Consider the following 17,535-nt stretch of genomic DNA (forward strand, 5'->3'; position numbering starts at 1 on the left):
GGTAAGTTACCCCTAGCCAGGGCATGGTTGTTTGTGTGCGTTAAGCTGTTAAAATGATATTAACTCCGGTGTAAAAGGCCGTATAGTAGGGCGGATCGGAAAAATCGATTTTTTTCAAATTCATCTGGCCCAATGAAAAAAAGTTGTGGGACCGATCAAAAGTAAGGCCTGAAATTTTTGAGACCTCTAGGTGAACCTCTGACCCTCGCTCAAATGCAATTTAGGGGGGGAAGGTCGAAATTCGAAAAACATAGTATTTTATGGTCATTTCCTAAAGATTTTGCCGAGTTACTGTTCTTTAAGGGTAAAAATTTCGTGCATTTCGACGTATCTGCCACCGTTTAGCCACAAAATGCCTAATTTGAGCCCGCGCCCGCGAAGAAAATATTCCAACGCCCACGCAGCGTCACGGATACAAAAGCCGCAGGCCGATCCCCTCCCCTCCCCGCTGGCTTCTACCCCTCCCACGCCTCCAATACAGCAAAATTCATCCCGCGTATGCTGCTAGGAGGTCATTTATCTTTGATAATATAAATCGGAAGATGGTAGAAGGTAATAAAGGAAGCTTAGTGAAACGACTTGTCCCTTATTAGGTGCCTCGTCGGGGTTAAACAAATCGATGTTAGCAACTTTTAGAGAAGTGATGAAATATTTTTAGATTGCCAAATAGAATGATAGAAATAATTGCCTCCACAATGAGAAAAAAATATACTTTTAAAGGCATAGTTGAAAATACGTGTGATCATCAAGTTACTGACGTGAATTTTAGTCTTTCGAAAAGTTTTGGCGGTTCCGAAGGCTGGTTGGAGTAAGTCCTTCTTCTTTTTGAGGTGGATCTTTTTACTGCAGCTACAACTTCCAACATAATCTGTTATCAGCCTGATCTTTCTTTTCATATACATACTTTTTCCATTGCCAATAGTTTGACGCATTAAGTTATAGGTCGTCATTTACCTTTTGCCAAGGATTTTTCCTTTTGTAATATTTTGCGTGAAGTCGTATTTCTTGAGTAATATGCCGATGACATTTACCACCTTATTTCATATAGAACATTTTCCAAAAGTTCTTTTAATGTTAAGAATTCATTTGGTACGTGCTCAATTAGTTTTATGCAGGAATGGCAATCGACACTAAACGAAAGTCAAAACCTGTAACATTTCAATACTTCGTTCGCGGGAGCGGAATGTAGAAACGAAACGAAATGGATTTAAACCCGGGGCGCTAAACTCAAGGTCGAAACGAAGTTGAGTAAAAAAATATTTGTCAATCTTCTACAGAGTGTGAAGAGGTGCAAGTCACGGAACGTTCCGGAGCTGTCCAGTAAAGATAAAATGCAATAAAACAGAACTGTTGGCTTGTGTAAGCCTTGCAAAAGTCGGCATATGACTGAAGCACGGCCAAAACAACTCGAAAATACCAGAAATATAAAGAGTCTGCATTTTATATAAAGCTATTTGGAAGTCTGTACGAAAAAGTATTCAATTTTTTATATTTTTACAAATTTTGTTGTCTTTTATACAATTTTGAAGTTAAACAGTCGTAATTGATTCAAGAGCGCGCCACAAGTCAAGACATATCAATGCTACATAGGGCTATTATCACGAGATTATTAGCGTCAGTCAAGCGTTGGCCTAGAGTTGCGCGAACTTGCCCTAAGAATGGGGCACGCAACAGATTTGGACCTAAAAATATTTTTTACGGTTAAAAATACAAATAGGACAACATTTGAATGCATGAAATTTTGAATTTATTATCAGCTTTATTAAAGTACAAGGTCTAAAATTTCCTGAAGCAAAACATGAAAATTAGAAATTTCATTGTAAAAAATACTCATACACATGCATTGGACTACCCCAGTGCTGAAATTATTGGGGGTGGGGGAGATGAGGGGATGGATACCCCCCAAAGCCACAGAGAAATAGACAAAATACTTTAAATTATTGTCTAGATTTGACACATAATAACTGCATCTGCTTAATGTTAAATTTTAACTGCCAAAATGATGTGAAATGTAATTCCAGGTATGCCAATTTTCAAAAAATTTCCTGGGCCCCTCGTTGCCTGGTGGGTTGGGGTCGCCTTCCTAAGCTCCCCCATCTCCACAAAGCATATTCCTAGTTACGCAACTGGTCTACCCTATATAGATTGAATAAAGAAAATGCCTTTTTAAAGAGCCATTGTAATACTTATTTTTGTAGCTTTTTGAATTTCTTTCTTATTTTATTATTAAAAGTAAAAAATTACAGTTTATCCAATATGGGTCTAAAATAAATAAAGACGGAACAGCCGCTCTTGATTTATGAATGTAATAGTCCTTAATCTTAAAATACCACTCTCTTCCTACCACGTCAAAGATATTTCATTCCAAAACTAAAAGGAACAGCAGAATTCAATGAAAACTTTCACAAAGAAAGCCATCGTTGTTTCTCCAGATCATTGCCATTTTATGTGTGATTTTTCAAGGTAGTTGAATTTCTCCTCGAAAGTTCTCATTAGATATTTATCTTCAGAAATTCCCGAAAAAACATTTCATGACCACTTGCTTGCGACATACACGTCTAGCGTATCTTACAGAATGTCACTCCCGAAAACCATTTAGTTAATGAGAGATGATAAAATATTCGGCTGGTAGGGGAGGGTAAAAACAGAGGGGGGAAGGAAAAATTTCAAGGAGAAGTTCCGACTTGAAGACATCAGTCACCACCATTCCGGAGTCCTACAAGGAGGCTTGAATACCTACACTTGCACCTTCCATAGAACACCCAAAGGTAAGAATAGCGGATATACCATGTCAGAATGGAATCATTCAATTGTACAGCCACTTTCAAAAGTTATAGGACAAAGTTTGTGGTACCACTTCTGCTTCTCGAGGAATTTTAGTTTCCCTTACTCTTTTTGTTTTCCTTGGTTGCTCACCGATAATATTTCGCTCGTAGGTGAAGATATATGCACTCAGACGGAGATGTAACGTAAACTAGAATTCCACGGGAAGCAGAAGTGGCGCCACAAACTTTGTCCTAAAACTTTTGAAAGTGACTGTACATGTGGCTGTAATGGGTGTAACCACATATTCCCGGCATTAACAAATTGGAACGTTGCTTTTATTTCGATTTAAAAAATAATAGTTACTTTCCTTAGCACTTCTCGAAACAAGCAGCTTTGTACGCAGTTATGCGCACGAAGGAAGAAGAGTAATATATTCTTTAAGGAGGAAATTTTCCATTAAAAAAAACAAATCAGTAATCGGGAGATCCGGGTTTGACTCCCAGCTAAGCCAAATGATTTTTTCTTGGCAAATTCCATCCTTGGTGCATATAATTATCATTTGTGCATTTTTTCCAAAAGAGCATTCATTCTTCTGCATAAAACTTTATTGAATTTCATTTTTTGAAAGAAGCAAATTTTGCCGGTAAGCCATTACCTATTGCTACGACCTTTTATATGAGCAGTTCTATAATGACTGTTTTCAAGTGTATTTTCTACTGGAAGAACTCGGTTTCCGGAAAATCCTCTGCGTTGGCTCATTAATGAAGTTACAATTTTCCGGATTTTTCAGCAAGAGTATTAAAATTTAAAGAGCATAAAATTGCTGAAACGACAACTAAAATATTGTTTCGAAGCTGAACCGACGCGGGGGTAATTCTGGATACCGATTTCTGCCATTTAAATGTAATGCCTCACCAACGGACATTTAGATTCAATTAATCATTCATTGAATGCGAATGCCGCGAATTTGTGATAATACCGTGAAACCATCATAATTCACCTCCTTTAAAAAGGGTAGTTCCGTAACAAATGTTAAATGCACTTCAGTTCACTTCTCCAAGTACAAAAATTTGGCACGTAATATATATATATACTACGAACAGACAGATCCTTTTAATATCCCCTATTATTCCTGTTTCTCTTTCCAGGTACCTAAAACGAGCAATTTTTTCTTGCATATGGGTTTATTTTTCACAGATTCACAGTAGGTTTTCGAAGGTTTTTTTCACCCTCAAACCTTCTCGTGTAGTTATTTTCAGGTGGTCTGTATAAGCTTACTCTAGCATTTTCTAATTTCAAATAATATAATAAAATTAGTCTCAAATTTGTATGCGAATATTAATTTTTTTATTAAATGAAGAGGGGTCTGATGGAAGAAGAGACTTTTCAAGTCTTATCTCGCCCATTAAAGACGTTTCATTGTTAATATCACCGTTAAGGTAAGCCCTAAGCGCTAAGACTATCTTGAAATGTGCACGTTTCATAACGTGAGATGAAAATGAGCCCATGTGCCTACGTTTATCTTCTCTAAGAGCTAGACAGCCTCTGGGGGATTCTTCCGCGAGGAATATTCCAGGACCTGGCCGCTTGTTTGTCTCCACGAGGTGTTTCCGTTATCGCCGCTTGAAACGCGCACAACAGTAAACGCCGCGATGGACTTTTTGGCGTAATTGTGCAGCGGCAGTGAAATATCTTCTATTCTTCATGCTGCCCCATCTTCTGACGATATGGTGGACACAAAAGTCTCCCGATAATCCTGCCCGAATTATCTATCGCATACTAATGCACTCTACGACGAAACGTGGCTAAGATAAGCGCATACTTGTCTCGAATCTAAATGCAGGCTCGTATGAAAAGATATCTCTCACTCCTGGGAAAAAACGGTCTACGGCCCCCTTAAAGCGCAAATATTTTAAGCAGTCTGTAAATATAATCTATGAAATGAAACTGTGGAATATCAGTAGTAATTTAATGTTTTATAAAAGGTTACTACATGTTCTTTTAACTCAGCTTGCACAAAAAAGCGTGACTTAACTATGTAATATACCCCATAATGATATAACTGTGTTATCATTAAGGTATTTTATCTATTAACGTAGGTTTTCATGAAGTATTAACGAATTCTAACTTTCCTTAAATCATAAACTTCTCTATTCAAGTCACTGTAAAACCTAGTTCCTTTAATTGCATCTAAAATTCTTATTCTCTTTTTTTCTCTCCCTCGTTTACCCCAATTTATACGCATTAATGTTATTTTCAGCATCCACTTTTCACTAAGTACTCTTTCCACCCACAAATTCTGCTCCTGCGTATCTCACCTAGATACTATATAACTGTACGATCCGCTGAAATAAATTGTCTGGGACCTATTCTTGAAAATTTCTTATCATACTTATGCATTAATATATAATAATAACATAAAAATATCCCAGGTTGGGCAGAAACACAGGACACAAAAAGATGAAGATTGTGTCCTATGTTTCTACCAAACCTGGGATTTTTTGATGTTATTTACCTCGTCGAGGAACATTTCGAAATATATAATTATATTCACATAATACTTCTCCATATTGTGGTAGCTTAATAAATAGAGCGTAGGGATAGGTATCGGAGGCTTTTGGGTTCCAATCACTGGTAAAGTCTTTGAACATCCCTCACAAAAATCCTCGCTGAGTGAGTTTCCCCTCGATGACTTATATACACACGCCTGCGGCTTAGTCTGTGGTGAGCTAGATCCTTACTCCTTCGTACCAATTCTCGGGTTGAATTGGACTTGATTTGATTTGAATTTTCGTTTTATTGAACCTGTCCTGGGTGAGGCCACAATCCGGCCCCTCTTCCCCGGGACAGGGCTTTTTTACGGAACGTTCAGTGCTTAATATATGTCATTATTCGGCGCGCAGGCCGATAGAAATTCTCATGCTCTTGTGCTGATTTAGCCAAGTCAGGAGGCAGGTTATAACATAACATCTTCTTTCCCAAACACCAACGGTCAGAACTGGCGACCTCCAGTAAAATATCCAACAGAGCATATAGCAATGAAATAAATAGAAATAAATGAATAGTTAAACGAGCGTATAAGATAAATAAATATGATGAATAAATAAGTTTAGAAACCTGAAATTATAGCATGGTTTTAAATCATGATAAAATTTTAAAAATTACATAGCAGATAAAACCCATTCTTCTCAATAATAAAAGTTGAATTTAAAACAGTGTAAAAAAATTAAGTAAACGTAAAGGCATGCATAAATGTGACGTTAAAAAAATTCTTAGTAAAAATTATAAAGAATATCTTGGACAAAATTAAGCCTCAAATAAAGAACAGCAATAAAAACAGATAAAATAGCACTTAAAATATGATCTTAAAACCAAATAAGAGCCAGGAGTTGGTGGAGTCTGAAATTGGAGTCAGTGAGCATAATTTATTTGAAATATCTCTGAACATTTTGAGATTCTATGGATTCAATCTCAACTGAGGTCAGTTGATGTGTTATTTCAGGCTACTCTTGTAATTTACCAACGAAAATCATTAAAATCTTTTGAATGGTGACACTTGATGAAGAATCGATAACAGGGACGTAGACCAGATTGCGGACACCGAACAGAGATAGGAAATTTCTAGAAACAGTACCAAACCATCCTAAATCAACTTATATACATTAATTTTTTATAGGACGCATACCTTCTGCTCTTCCGGTCTACTTTGATGTCTGTTTACCAGCTTAAAACTCATACTTACATCTTGAAATATTCAGGGTAAGCAGAATAGGCCTTGTTCAGCATTTGTATCACACACATATAAAACATTACATCTGAGAAGAAATAAAAAGTTTGAAGGTAAAAATATCAAATTTGAATCAAAGCCAAATGTCGGCAACCTTGTACTTAATATACCCTGAAAATTTCAAGTTAATAGCATAAGTGTCCAGCGAGAAATCCGCCACCAAAATTAAATGGTCAAGCAGGAGGTATGCTTCTTCTTAAATCTACTCTACCGGTGAATGAGGGTTAACAGTGAAAATAAGTAATCACTCTGGCCTGTGCCCTATCCCATTGGGAACTTCCCTTTCATTTTATCCTGTATCACGGACCTTACTAATAGCCCAAGGTGATAAATCCGCGGACTCCTATTTTGCTTAATTGCAGGGGTGCCATGGTCAAATATTATTATTACATTTGTAGACATTTGCAGAGCATATATATCTCAATGAAAATTGATATATAACCAGGTAACATGCAAACCAATGAAAACACTTTACGTTAAATTTATGAGATATGGACTATTTTTAGTTAAATTTGTTTATAAATTTAATTTTTGTACTCATTTTTGTACTCTAATTATTTCGAGACATTACAAAAACCTTCTAAATTTTTTATACGATATATCTTATGCTTTTTACATTTTTTCATTCAAGCCTATTTATGGGAACTTGAAAGTTCAGAAACTTTGGCCTTGTTTTTTTAATCAAAATAAAAAAATAAGAGACCCCTGCTCCACACTTATATTAAGTTGCCAAGAAGATGACTCATTCTTTTATTATTGTAGGTAAATTTTAAGCTTAACCTGGGTAAGCTCGGTCCTCTCTTATCCATTTGAACTTTCGAGCTTTCCACTTACACTGTTAGTGGGATAATGCTATCATCTCTTTTAATTGTTTCCGCAGTTATACCCGGATTCCAAGGCATCAGTTCCCAGCAGCAGCCAAACATATCCTAGATTAGTCAACAGAATTGACTCTCCGAATCAAGAGGCAATGGATCGCTGGGTGGGCAAAGTAGCGGTTGTGACCGGGGCCAGCGCCGGCATTGGCGTGAGCATCGTGAAGGAGCTAGTGGACCGTGGAATGGTCGTGGTGGGACTCGCCAGGAGGGTGGAAACAGTTGAGGTAATAAAGGTCATTGTAAAAATAAAGAAACTTACACGAGGGAAAATTTTTCAGGATATATATATATATTACCAGTTCACCACGAAAAAACATTTTCCCCGCCAAGTTTATAAATTTATTATATAAAAATATCACAGGTTGGGCAGAAGCACAGGACACAAAAAGATAAAAAAACACTCACAGAACTAAATTTTCGGTGGTATACATCCACCTTCCCCAGAGTTGTGTTTCTGTGAGTGTTTTTTATCTTTTTGTGTCCTGTGCTTCTGCCCAACCTGGGATATTTTTATGTTATTTATCTCGTCGAGGAACATTTCGAAGAATTTATTATAATAGGTAATATATATTTAACTTTGCAAATATTTTTTCATAAATATATTGTACATACAAATTTGCGCCCGTCATGGTTAGCTTTTCGATTATTCATAAGTGGAAAGTAAAAATTATAGGAGCGTAACAAAGCTGAATAAAGTATATATGTAAACTGACTGCGGGCAAAACTGATTCCTGTGGTATCTAGTATCTTAGCTTCATATTTTGATAGTCATTATTTTCAGGAGTTGGCAAAAACCTTGAGCGATCGCAAAGGAAAACTTTACGCCGTGAAGGCTGACGTCTGCAAAGAAGAAGATGTTGCGGAGGCCTTTGACTGGGTTCGCAAAAATCTCGGAATAATCCACGTGCTCGTAAACAATGCAGGATACGCTCCGTATACCTTCATAGCAAATCGTAAGTAGCTATTTTATCTCTCTTTGAATATTTTCAATTGATGTTTATCATTTTTTTGGGTATTTTTACTGCCTCTTTTCCAGTAACACATACAGAAAACACTCAAAGGGGGGGGGAAAGATATTTTGAGCTACCTATACTTTTATCGTAATAAAAAATAATTAAGTTACATGCAAAGTTTAAATTAGTTTTATTTAAACTTATTATACGCATATTAAAGACAATGCTATATTATGATAAAAAAAGTTACAATTATAGTTCTGCAATTTTCGGCAATTTGGTCAGCCCCGCAAGGGTGGGGAGGCGCCCCCATATGTATCCACCATTACTCTTTTCATGCCTTTTACTATGCATCCAACCGCTATCAACAGCCTCTTGCGTTGCAAGAAAACCTCTGTAACTAAATAGAAACACAGAAATCAGAAATTCATGCATGAAATATGTTTTTGCTTCTTTTATCATCTCATGCATGAAACTCATTTCATGAAGTCTTTTGCAACAACCTATGGCGTTGTAAGCTCGTCGCCAAAGCATTTCAATAACTCGACTACCTTTTAAGGGAACTTAAATTACTTTAGTTCTCATGCATTTTATGAACTTATTGACACAATTTAAAGGAGAGTGTTATAATTTTCGATCACTGACATAAATAGCAATTCATAGAGTTTAGGTCGCATTTTATGGAACAACCTTTCCATTGCTGGCGTATCAGAACGTAATCTCTTCTATCCTCAAAGCTATGTGAAAAACCAAAGTTACAAAAACTGCAGTTTTAACTCGGGTACCATTTATGGTGTACCATTAAATGCTTCGTTAAAACTTTCGCGGGTGCTCGTCATGATGAATAAAAAACTTTTGGGCTATGTCGCCGCGTCAATTCTTGGGCGGCCCCAACGTTTCACGACCGATGCTGGTCGCTTTTTCAAGGGATTCTTCAATCAAGGGATTCTTCAATCTTCCTTGAAAAAGCCGCCGGCATCGGTCGGGAAACGTTAGGGCCGCCCAAAAATTGACGCGGCGACATAGCCCAAAAGTTTTTTATTCATAATCAATAAACACTATAATACAGATCTAGATTATGATAGATATGGTATCTACATATTCCTTGTTTTTAGGACGTTACAAGATTTTATCAGTTTTAGAAGTATATCTAACTCCTAGATTCTCACAATCGTTTTTCCATCACTTTGAGTGAGCACCAGCGATGCCTTTTCATTTTTTTCACCTAAAAAAGGTGTAGACCCATCATTTTTTTTAATCACACAGTCATTCCGCCGTCCCTTTACTATCAATTGTACCATAGTTTGTCACACCATTTCAAATTTCTACTGCTCATTGTTGCACGTCCTGCATCACGAAACGTCTTTAACTCGGTCAATTTAATAATATACCTACGTATATATTTGGGAGCGCTACTATAGAAAATTTACAACGGCACGATTTTCATCATTTCTGTACAACTCGATTTATGCTGGCTAGCTCAATGTTTACGACAGTCATTCCATCAAAATCCAAACGTTGCACTACAACCACTGCTAGTGGCCGTGCTTTCTGATAGGCAACAAGACTAGGTGTTAACTATGGTTTTAGATATGTAAAAATAGACGTGTCGAGTAATCAAAAAAAGGGATGGGAATCATATCCCTGGAGCCATAGCTGAAAACGAACACGAGAAACGGTCGCTTATCCGCCATCATTGGAGCTATCCCTCGAAACGGATGGAGAAAAATGTTCGTGTGTTTCAATCTTAAAGCATTATCAGCATCATAATTTTTAATGGTTCTCGTGATCTCTAAATTGTAGTTATAGTTTGTTGAACCTTTTGGTTTTCTTAATTGAATCCCTGAAAATGTAAGGGATTAATGCAAAAACTTGGGCATTGGAAAGCTAGATTTTAATTCAATGCGACGTATACTCGAGATAAGTGAGGTATTATAATTAATTTTTTTCATAATTTGTCAAATTCTATCATCTCGTACAGTACAGAGGGAGCAGTACAGTAAAATTAAACTCTGCTTCGACACAAACGTGGTTGGAGTCATCATGTGTACCAACGAGGCCCTCAAGCTTATGCGAGAGAAAGGCATAGATGATGGACATATCGTCAATATCAACAGGTAATGAAACAGTTTCGTTTTTTCTTTTGTGTACAGACAAAGAGTTTCCTCGACGTCAAGCCGAGCATCTCAGAAAGAAAGTGTATAATATGTCTCTTAGGAAAGTGAGAAAGGAGACACGCTCATGCTGCCTCCCTCATTTCCTGACGATCTTTTTCCAACGCCCAACCTCCTCCAAAAAATATATGACTAGATTCGCATCATGTGCAACTTTTGCTAAAATTTACATCGACGCGATTTTCACAATTTAGGTATATAAAACTTGATATTTTTTCGTAATTTGTCAATTTATATCATAGCAATTTCTAATGACATCATTTTAGGCTCCTGCATTTTTTCCCGTAAAGAAGTGGAAGGAACTCTTTTGGTTGCGAGGTGGTAGAGAGACAAATTATTTCCAAGAGGAATTTTGTAGTTTCACATCAGAAGGCAATAAATAATGACATGATTATTAGAATAATGAACTTTTAAATTTATAAATCTAAGATAAAATTAAGTCGATACAATAAATGAGTAATTTATGTAACTAATAACTTCAGGCTTTACTATTCCATTCCGTGTTTAACCCTCACCCATGCCCTTTCAACCAGTCCTTTTCCTTTCCGATAGATATCCTCACTGTCACCTGTGTACTTTGTGTATAAATGTATGATGCATGAAGAATCAGTCACCGGGCGATGTAACCAAGTTACGAAACCCGGGTCGTGCCCATAATTAAATAACAGTGCACCTTACAAAGTTTTATTTCCTTACTTCGAGTATTTTATGAATTCAAATACCTAATCATTTCTCATAACCTTTCCGTTTTTGAGTTCTTCATTACCTACGTTTTTTGCAGTGTATCTGGACATTATATCAAGCAAAAACCTGGATTCTATGTGTACAACGCCTCCAAGCATTCCTTGAGAGTCATTACAGAGGGTCTTCGGCGGGAACTCCTCGAAGCTAAATCTATGATTAGGGTGTCGGTAAGTGCTCACTTTTTCATAAGTAATTTCGCCGTGATAGATGATAGGTTAGAATATTTCGATATAGGAACAGAAAAATGCAACTGGATGAAAATGGAAGTCAAAGAACTTATTTTGATTGAGTAGTATTCAAAGGATGCTTAATATTTTAATTATTATTTTGTATAAATTTATTTAAGCGAAAGCATGTGAAGTGGCAATTTCAAACTGGACGTGAGAACTTGTAGTATTAGAATTCAAAAAGTAAAGCAGCAACATTTATGTTACGTTGAGTTCACATATTTCAATTTTTCATGGTAAACTCCAAAAGAATAGCAGCAATATTTATGTTACGTTGAGTTCAAATATTTCAATTGTTTATGAGAAAGCTTAGAATTTATTAAAGAATTTTGTGTCCACACGATGAATAAGAACTATTGACGTGAGTATTTGAAAACATGCTAAAAATAAAGTAATAAAATAGTTCAAACGCTGAGTTAAGTATTTTTTTTGTACATGCTAAGGAGCTAAGGAGAATTTGATAAGGAGTGTATAGTGCCCATTGGATAAAACGGTTGATGAATGAACATTCGAAAAGCCAAACCTAAGAAAAATAAAAAGGTTGAATTATTTAAACGCGAGTTCAGACCTATCCTAATTTGCTACAAAAGAAGAGGAAGTTAATCGGAGAAAGGAAAGTTAAAAATTTATGCTGTGAAAAGTCGTAACATTCAATCGTAAAAACGTAGCTGGTATATCATTGTGGGGAGTGCATAGCGAAATGAGTGAAAATTTGAACATTATCGTTGTAACTTACATTTCCCTTCCATCAAACGAATCTTTTCAAGGTTTTACGAGTGAGAAACCCTACACCGATCAATGCCTATCACGCGCCAATTTATCTCAGAATTATGTCCCTAGTGTTAATGGGGAAATTCTAAATATTTGAACTCGCCGTTTAAATAACTTCAATAGTGTATTTCACTTTTAAACTTTATGTACATACCATACGCAAAAATAGATTGAAATATAGGGGTGCTATTCGTGGTCGTCTACACCTCTTCTATACTCTTGGATTTCAGAGCATTAGTCCAGGGTATGTCCCAACAGAAATAAGAGTAGCTGGTGAAGTTCCGAACTTAGATAAATATGTGGCCGATATGCCAGCCATCACGGCCGATGACGTCACCGCATCCGTTATCCATGCCCTAGCGGCGCCCCCAGAAGTACAGGTAAAAATATTAACAATTTTCTTGATTATACTATGGTAAAGTTTTATAGTGGCATTTTATGGGCAAACATGTTTTGCAAATGTTATCAGTTCTCGCTATATAGCCTTTTCATAGAAAGTCTATTTTTATGGAAAAAGTCATTAAAATACATTTCAATGAATGGAATTCGTGTTTCTACAGCTAAAACTTTTCAATAAAATTGAAAAGGCTTTTTTCTGTATACTGATACTACTTATATGACACTACAAGGAAATGTAAACTCTGTTTCCATCGATAAATTTCCATGAAATTCAATCAATTCTACATCCTACTTGATTAAAATTTTTATTTTTGTTTCTCCACAGATTGCCGAAATTATCGTGCGGCCGGTTGGATCAGTTTTCTAAAATTGTGGCATTCGACCTCAATTTCCTGCCATGATTATTTAAACCTCAATACGTTCATAACATACTATAAAAATGTATTTTCAATAAATAAAATGCTATTTGTTTTTAAAACTTAATATGTATTTCCTCTTCATCAAGCCAAATCAGTAACAATCATAATCATCCTTTATGTTAAATCACTTGCTGCCGTAATTTATTACCAGAGCCATGTTGTTCCATCACACCACGTGAGACGTAATTATTCTTATATTCAGCTGTTAACAGCACTATAAAATTGAGAAACATTACAACAATCATTCTGACAAACAGGGTAATATCCAATTATTTCCCTAATAATATTTACACTGTTACAGAAAGACTACGCCCGCATTTAAGAGAAAAGACTAAAGAAATCTGGAAACAAGTAAAACCTTCTAATATACGTCAACTGAAGCTGAGAAGAAGTAATAAAATTTAAAAATCTCACATCGTAGTTGGGTAATATATTAATGGCGCATAAAGCTTTGCCCTAAATCTTTTGTAAATATTTTTACCATTTGCAACTTTGTTCGTCGTGTTGCGACATGGTTAAGTAAATAAAATTTCGCTTTAGTTTTCTTTTTGCAACATTTAACAATGAAAAACTGAATGTGTCTGATTATGGAATGAGTTTTTGAGCTTCTGAATAAAGCTACAAGATGTCTTTGATGGAGAAAAACTCCTATGACTACATTCATTGGAACGGGGAAGCAAAACAAGAAAAGTACTCCCTCAAAAAGATAGTGGTATTCTTAACCGGGTTTAATGAACATTTTTCGGTTGCCAGGGCCTCAACTAAGCAATAAAACAAGCTTCAATAGTAGATAGGTTGGATAATTGCTTGTTGAGTGAGTAATATCCATATTTTCTATCACATTTTATAAAATTACGTCTGTAGGATCATTATTTCGGCAATTGATGTTACTAAAATATGGTGAGACGAGTCAGCAATAGAGAGAGCAACGTTAGAGTAAACATATTCGGGAAACACAAAGGCATGCCGATACGTAACGGCTAATTTTGATCGAAGGCTGAAGCAGAATGGCACTACGATTTAATTATAAAATATTAATCTTATAATTTAATAATATATTAATCTAATAATAGCATATATATTAGCTGTAACATCAACTGGAGCTATTTAAAATGCTACGCTAAGAAAAAAAAGTTCAATACATGCCAGAAGAAGTCAACATTTTCGAAACAATACTATTACACCTATACACAGAGTAATTGAGTAAAATTGTTGGGAGAACTAAGGTTCAACTAACTCTCTCCATTATAGTTAACGAAAATTCCTATTGCAATTCAGCTTATGCTTATAAATATTACGCTGAACTCACTATTGATAGTAGCAAGAGGAAAATTGTAAGGGGATGTGAAGCGTGGGAATTATGCTGTGCTGCCTTATTCCAAGTTTGAAAATATAGTTACTCAAAGCGCTGTAAAATCAGTGGCGGATACATATGGGGGGGAGCAGAGAGCGCGTGCCCCCCCTTGCGGGGCTGCCCGCATAGCCAAACATTGCAGAACCACAATTTTAACTTTTTTACATAATAAGATAGCATTTTCTGGTATATGCGTATAATCAGTTTAAATATAACTATCTTAAATTTTGCACGCAACTTGATTATTTTTCAATACGATAATAGTACAGGTAGCTTAATATATCTTTTGCTTCTCCCACCCCCTTGAATTTTTCTGTATCCGTAACTGTGTAAAATAAACCTTAGGGATTAATTAATAATTAATTTGGGATTGGGAGTATGCTCCTGAATACTATAACGAGAAATGTTATGGAATGAGTTCCAAAACTATTTTTTTATACGATAATAGGGAAATCAGGTGTAGGTAAAGTTAGCATAAAAACCAATTTTGTTTTCCGCGCCCGCAAAAGTAGTGATACTGATTGCTGCATTTGTTGTGAAGAAGCCTCGTGAACACATTTATTTAGACTTATTGAACTGTATGCCAACTTGGACTGGGTATGGCATGGATGCTATGGTGAAGGATTGCAAATATTAGTAAAGTAAGAAAGTTTATTTTCCAGATGATTCGTAAAAAAATGAAATCCGGAAATTCAAGAGTGATCGAGTGGAATTTTTCCATATTGTCACATCACCTTGGAGATGAGGAAGTAGTATTGAAACCTAGGTCGTTTTAAATTTTAACCTCTTCAGACTCATGAGTCTCTGAGATACTTTATTAGTGCTTCAGGCTCCTTTCTTAACCAGGGTTGATGGAAAAATTACATCACAGTGAATTTTGAAAGAAATATTTATTAAAAAATATTTTACGATATGGTACACGTATGTGTACTTTGTGATTTGACGACAATATTTTTATGCACTACAGTAATGCAAAGAAATTATTCTCATCACGAATATTCCATTATTATTCATTGTTTTCAATTGATATAATCTTTATAAATATTATATATTAGTTTTAAACAATTGAATGCATAGCTTCATGAAAAAACTTGACGTCACGTTATCATCTTGCTTGCCGTTGTCAGTGGCGTAGCCAAGAATTCCGTTCGGGGTCCAAAACTAGGGGTGAAAATTTTTGAAAAACAGAGTACTAAGTAATGGCGTTTAAACTCATTTTAACACTTTTCAAACACTTTTTGTGGAGTTGTGTCATCCATCGTGTTTTACGAATGCAAAACAATACAAATGTGGCATTTAGTGGCAGAATCGTGTACCACAAGGTACAAAGAAGTGCAGCGGGGAGTTTTAAGCGACAATAATTAACACTTGCAGGATTATAATAATAAAAACGTGCAGGAATCACGGAAAATTGCAGGTATTTATTTCAATATCGTAAAAACATCATTTTCGAGATTAAAAAAACAATGTAGTAGTCATTCCATTTATTTTCCTTTACGTATCAGACCGTGCTTGCAAGTTTTGGATTTCCTGTTTAGACCCAAAATCCCTACCTTAAACCTCTTAACTCTTTCGATAGAACATAAGGCACAAAGCTTCGGATATTTATGCGAATGGAGTTTAGGGTTTCGGTAAACAGATACTTGAATTGATAATAGCTGATGACGTTGAGGTCGACTTAAACAACCTTATCGAACAGATGCCTTTTAATTTATTTGCGAGAAAGTTTTGAAATAAACGCCTCGCTTTGTTTACGGAGATGGAGAGATACCATTATTGCTCGCTTTTCCCTCGGGGTTCCATGCGATCCCACGGAATTAGAAAACCGTATCTGTTAAGGGAACAAAACGCAATTAAGCCAGACCAAGTTTTAATCGAGTAGATAGGCGAGACAATGAAAGGAAGGGATGCTCTTAATTAATCAAGTCTGTTTATCACGAAAATGGTAAGTTTTAGGGAGCGCGAATGGTTCTCGTTTATTCTCCAGAGGAATGTTTAACGGATCATTCCAGTCAACGGAAGAAATTGTGAGAAATCATTTCAACGCTGATAGCGAATCCCTGGAATATAATTTTCGAATACACCAAACATAGATGAATTTAAGTGTTCCTATTTTATGTTTAGTTACTTATTTACCCTTCGTCATACCGCTCGTTCAACGATATGTAGGAGTGGACAAGGGTATTGGGTACGTTTATTTGCTTTTGGTATATATTGTTTCAATAAATGTTCATTACTGATATCATCCATTATTTTTAACCTCGAGACTATTCTTTTTTGAAGTCCGATCTTATTAAGGTAAACGAACGATAATTTTATTACTAATACCCAAACCTGGAGGATATGGAAGACTACACCGGTTAAAAATTCAGGTTGAAATACAATAGTTGGCTTCATATCCTCATTGTCTCTATAAAAAATGTAATATCTTAGAAGTTAAGTGTTAATGCTAATGATTATTACGAGGTATTTTTCTTTTCATTACGGCGTGAAAGCAGAAGCTTTAGCTCGGCTAAAATTCACGCAGCACAGCTAAAATATTCCAGAATTCATTATTCCTTCCATATTCAAGTCAGTTCATCACGAAAATGGTAGGTTTTAGAGAGCGCGAATGGATCTCGTTTATTCTCCAGAGGAATTTTTGAAGTATAATTCAGGTCAACGGAAGATATGCGCGAAATAATTTCAACGCTGATCACGAATCGCTGGAAAAAACAACCAAATATGAGTTCAAGCATTCCTTTATTTTATGGTTAGTTACGTGTTTACCCTTCATCTTACTACCTGGTCATCGACATGTAGGACTAGATTAGGGTAAAAATTTACTTTTGGTATAAATTCTTTTAATAAATTTCCATTGGTGCTTTCATTAAGTAGTTTTACCCTATTAGCTATTATTATTTTCTAATCCAATCAAACAATTATTCTGCTGCTAATACACATACCTAGAGGTTAAGTATCTGTGTCTGGTAAAAATTCAGATTGAAATACAGCAGTCGGCTTAAAATTTTCATCATCTCTGTAAAAAAAATATTTTTAAGAAATTAATCTTTTAAGCCGATG

At 35.7% G+C, this 17,535-nt stretch overlaps 1 protein-coding gene across 1 annotated transcript; it reads left to right on the forward strand.

Moving 5' to 3' along the window:
- The first annotated feature begins 7,523 nt into the window (after positions 1-7,523).
- LOC124161418 (farnesol dehydrogenase-like) lies at positions 7,524-13,066 on the forward strand. Its single transcript, XM_046537734.1, has 6 exons — positions 7,524-7,655; positions 8,213-8,384; positions 10,366-10,501; positions 11,340-11,469; positions 12,531-12,680; positions 13,025-13,066. Exons 1-6 carry the CDS (start codon positions 7,524-7,526, stop codon positions 13,064-13,066), a joined length of 762 nt encoding a protein of 253 aa, XP_046393690.1.
- The last annotated feature ends 4,469 nt before the right edge of the window (positions 13,067-17,535 follow it).

This window comes from Ischnura elegans, chromosome 6 (assembly GCF_921293095.1).
Source record: "Ischnura elegans chromosome 6, ioIscEleg1.1, whole genome shotgun sequence".
NCBI lineage: Eukaryota > Metazoa > Arthropoda > Insecta > Odonata > Coenagrionidae > Ischnura > Ischnura elegans.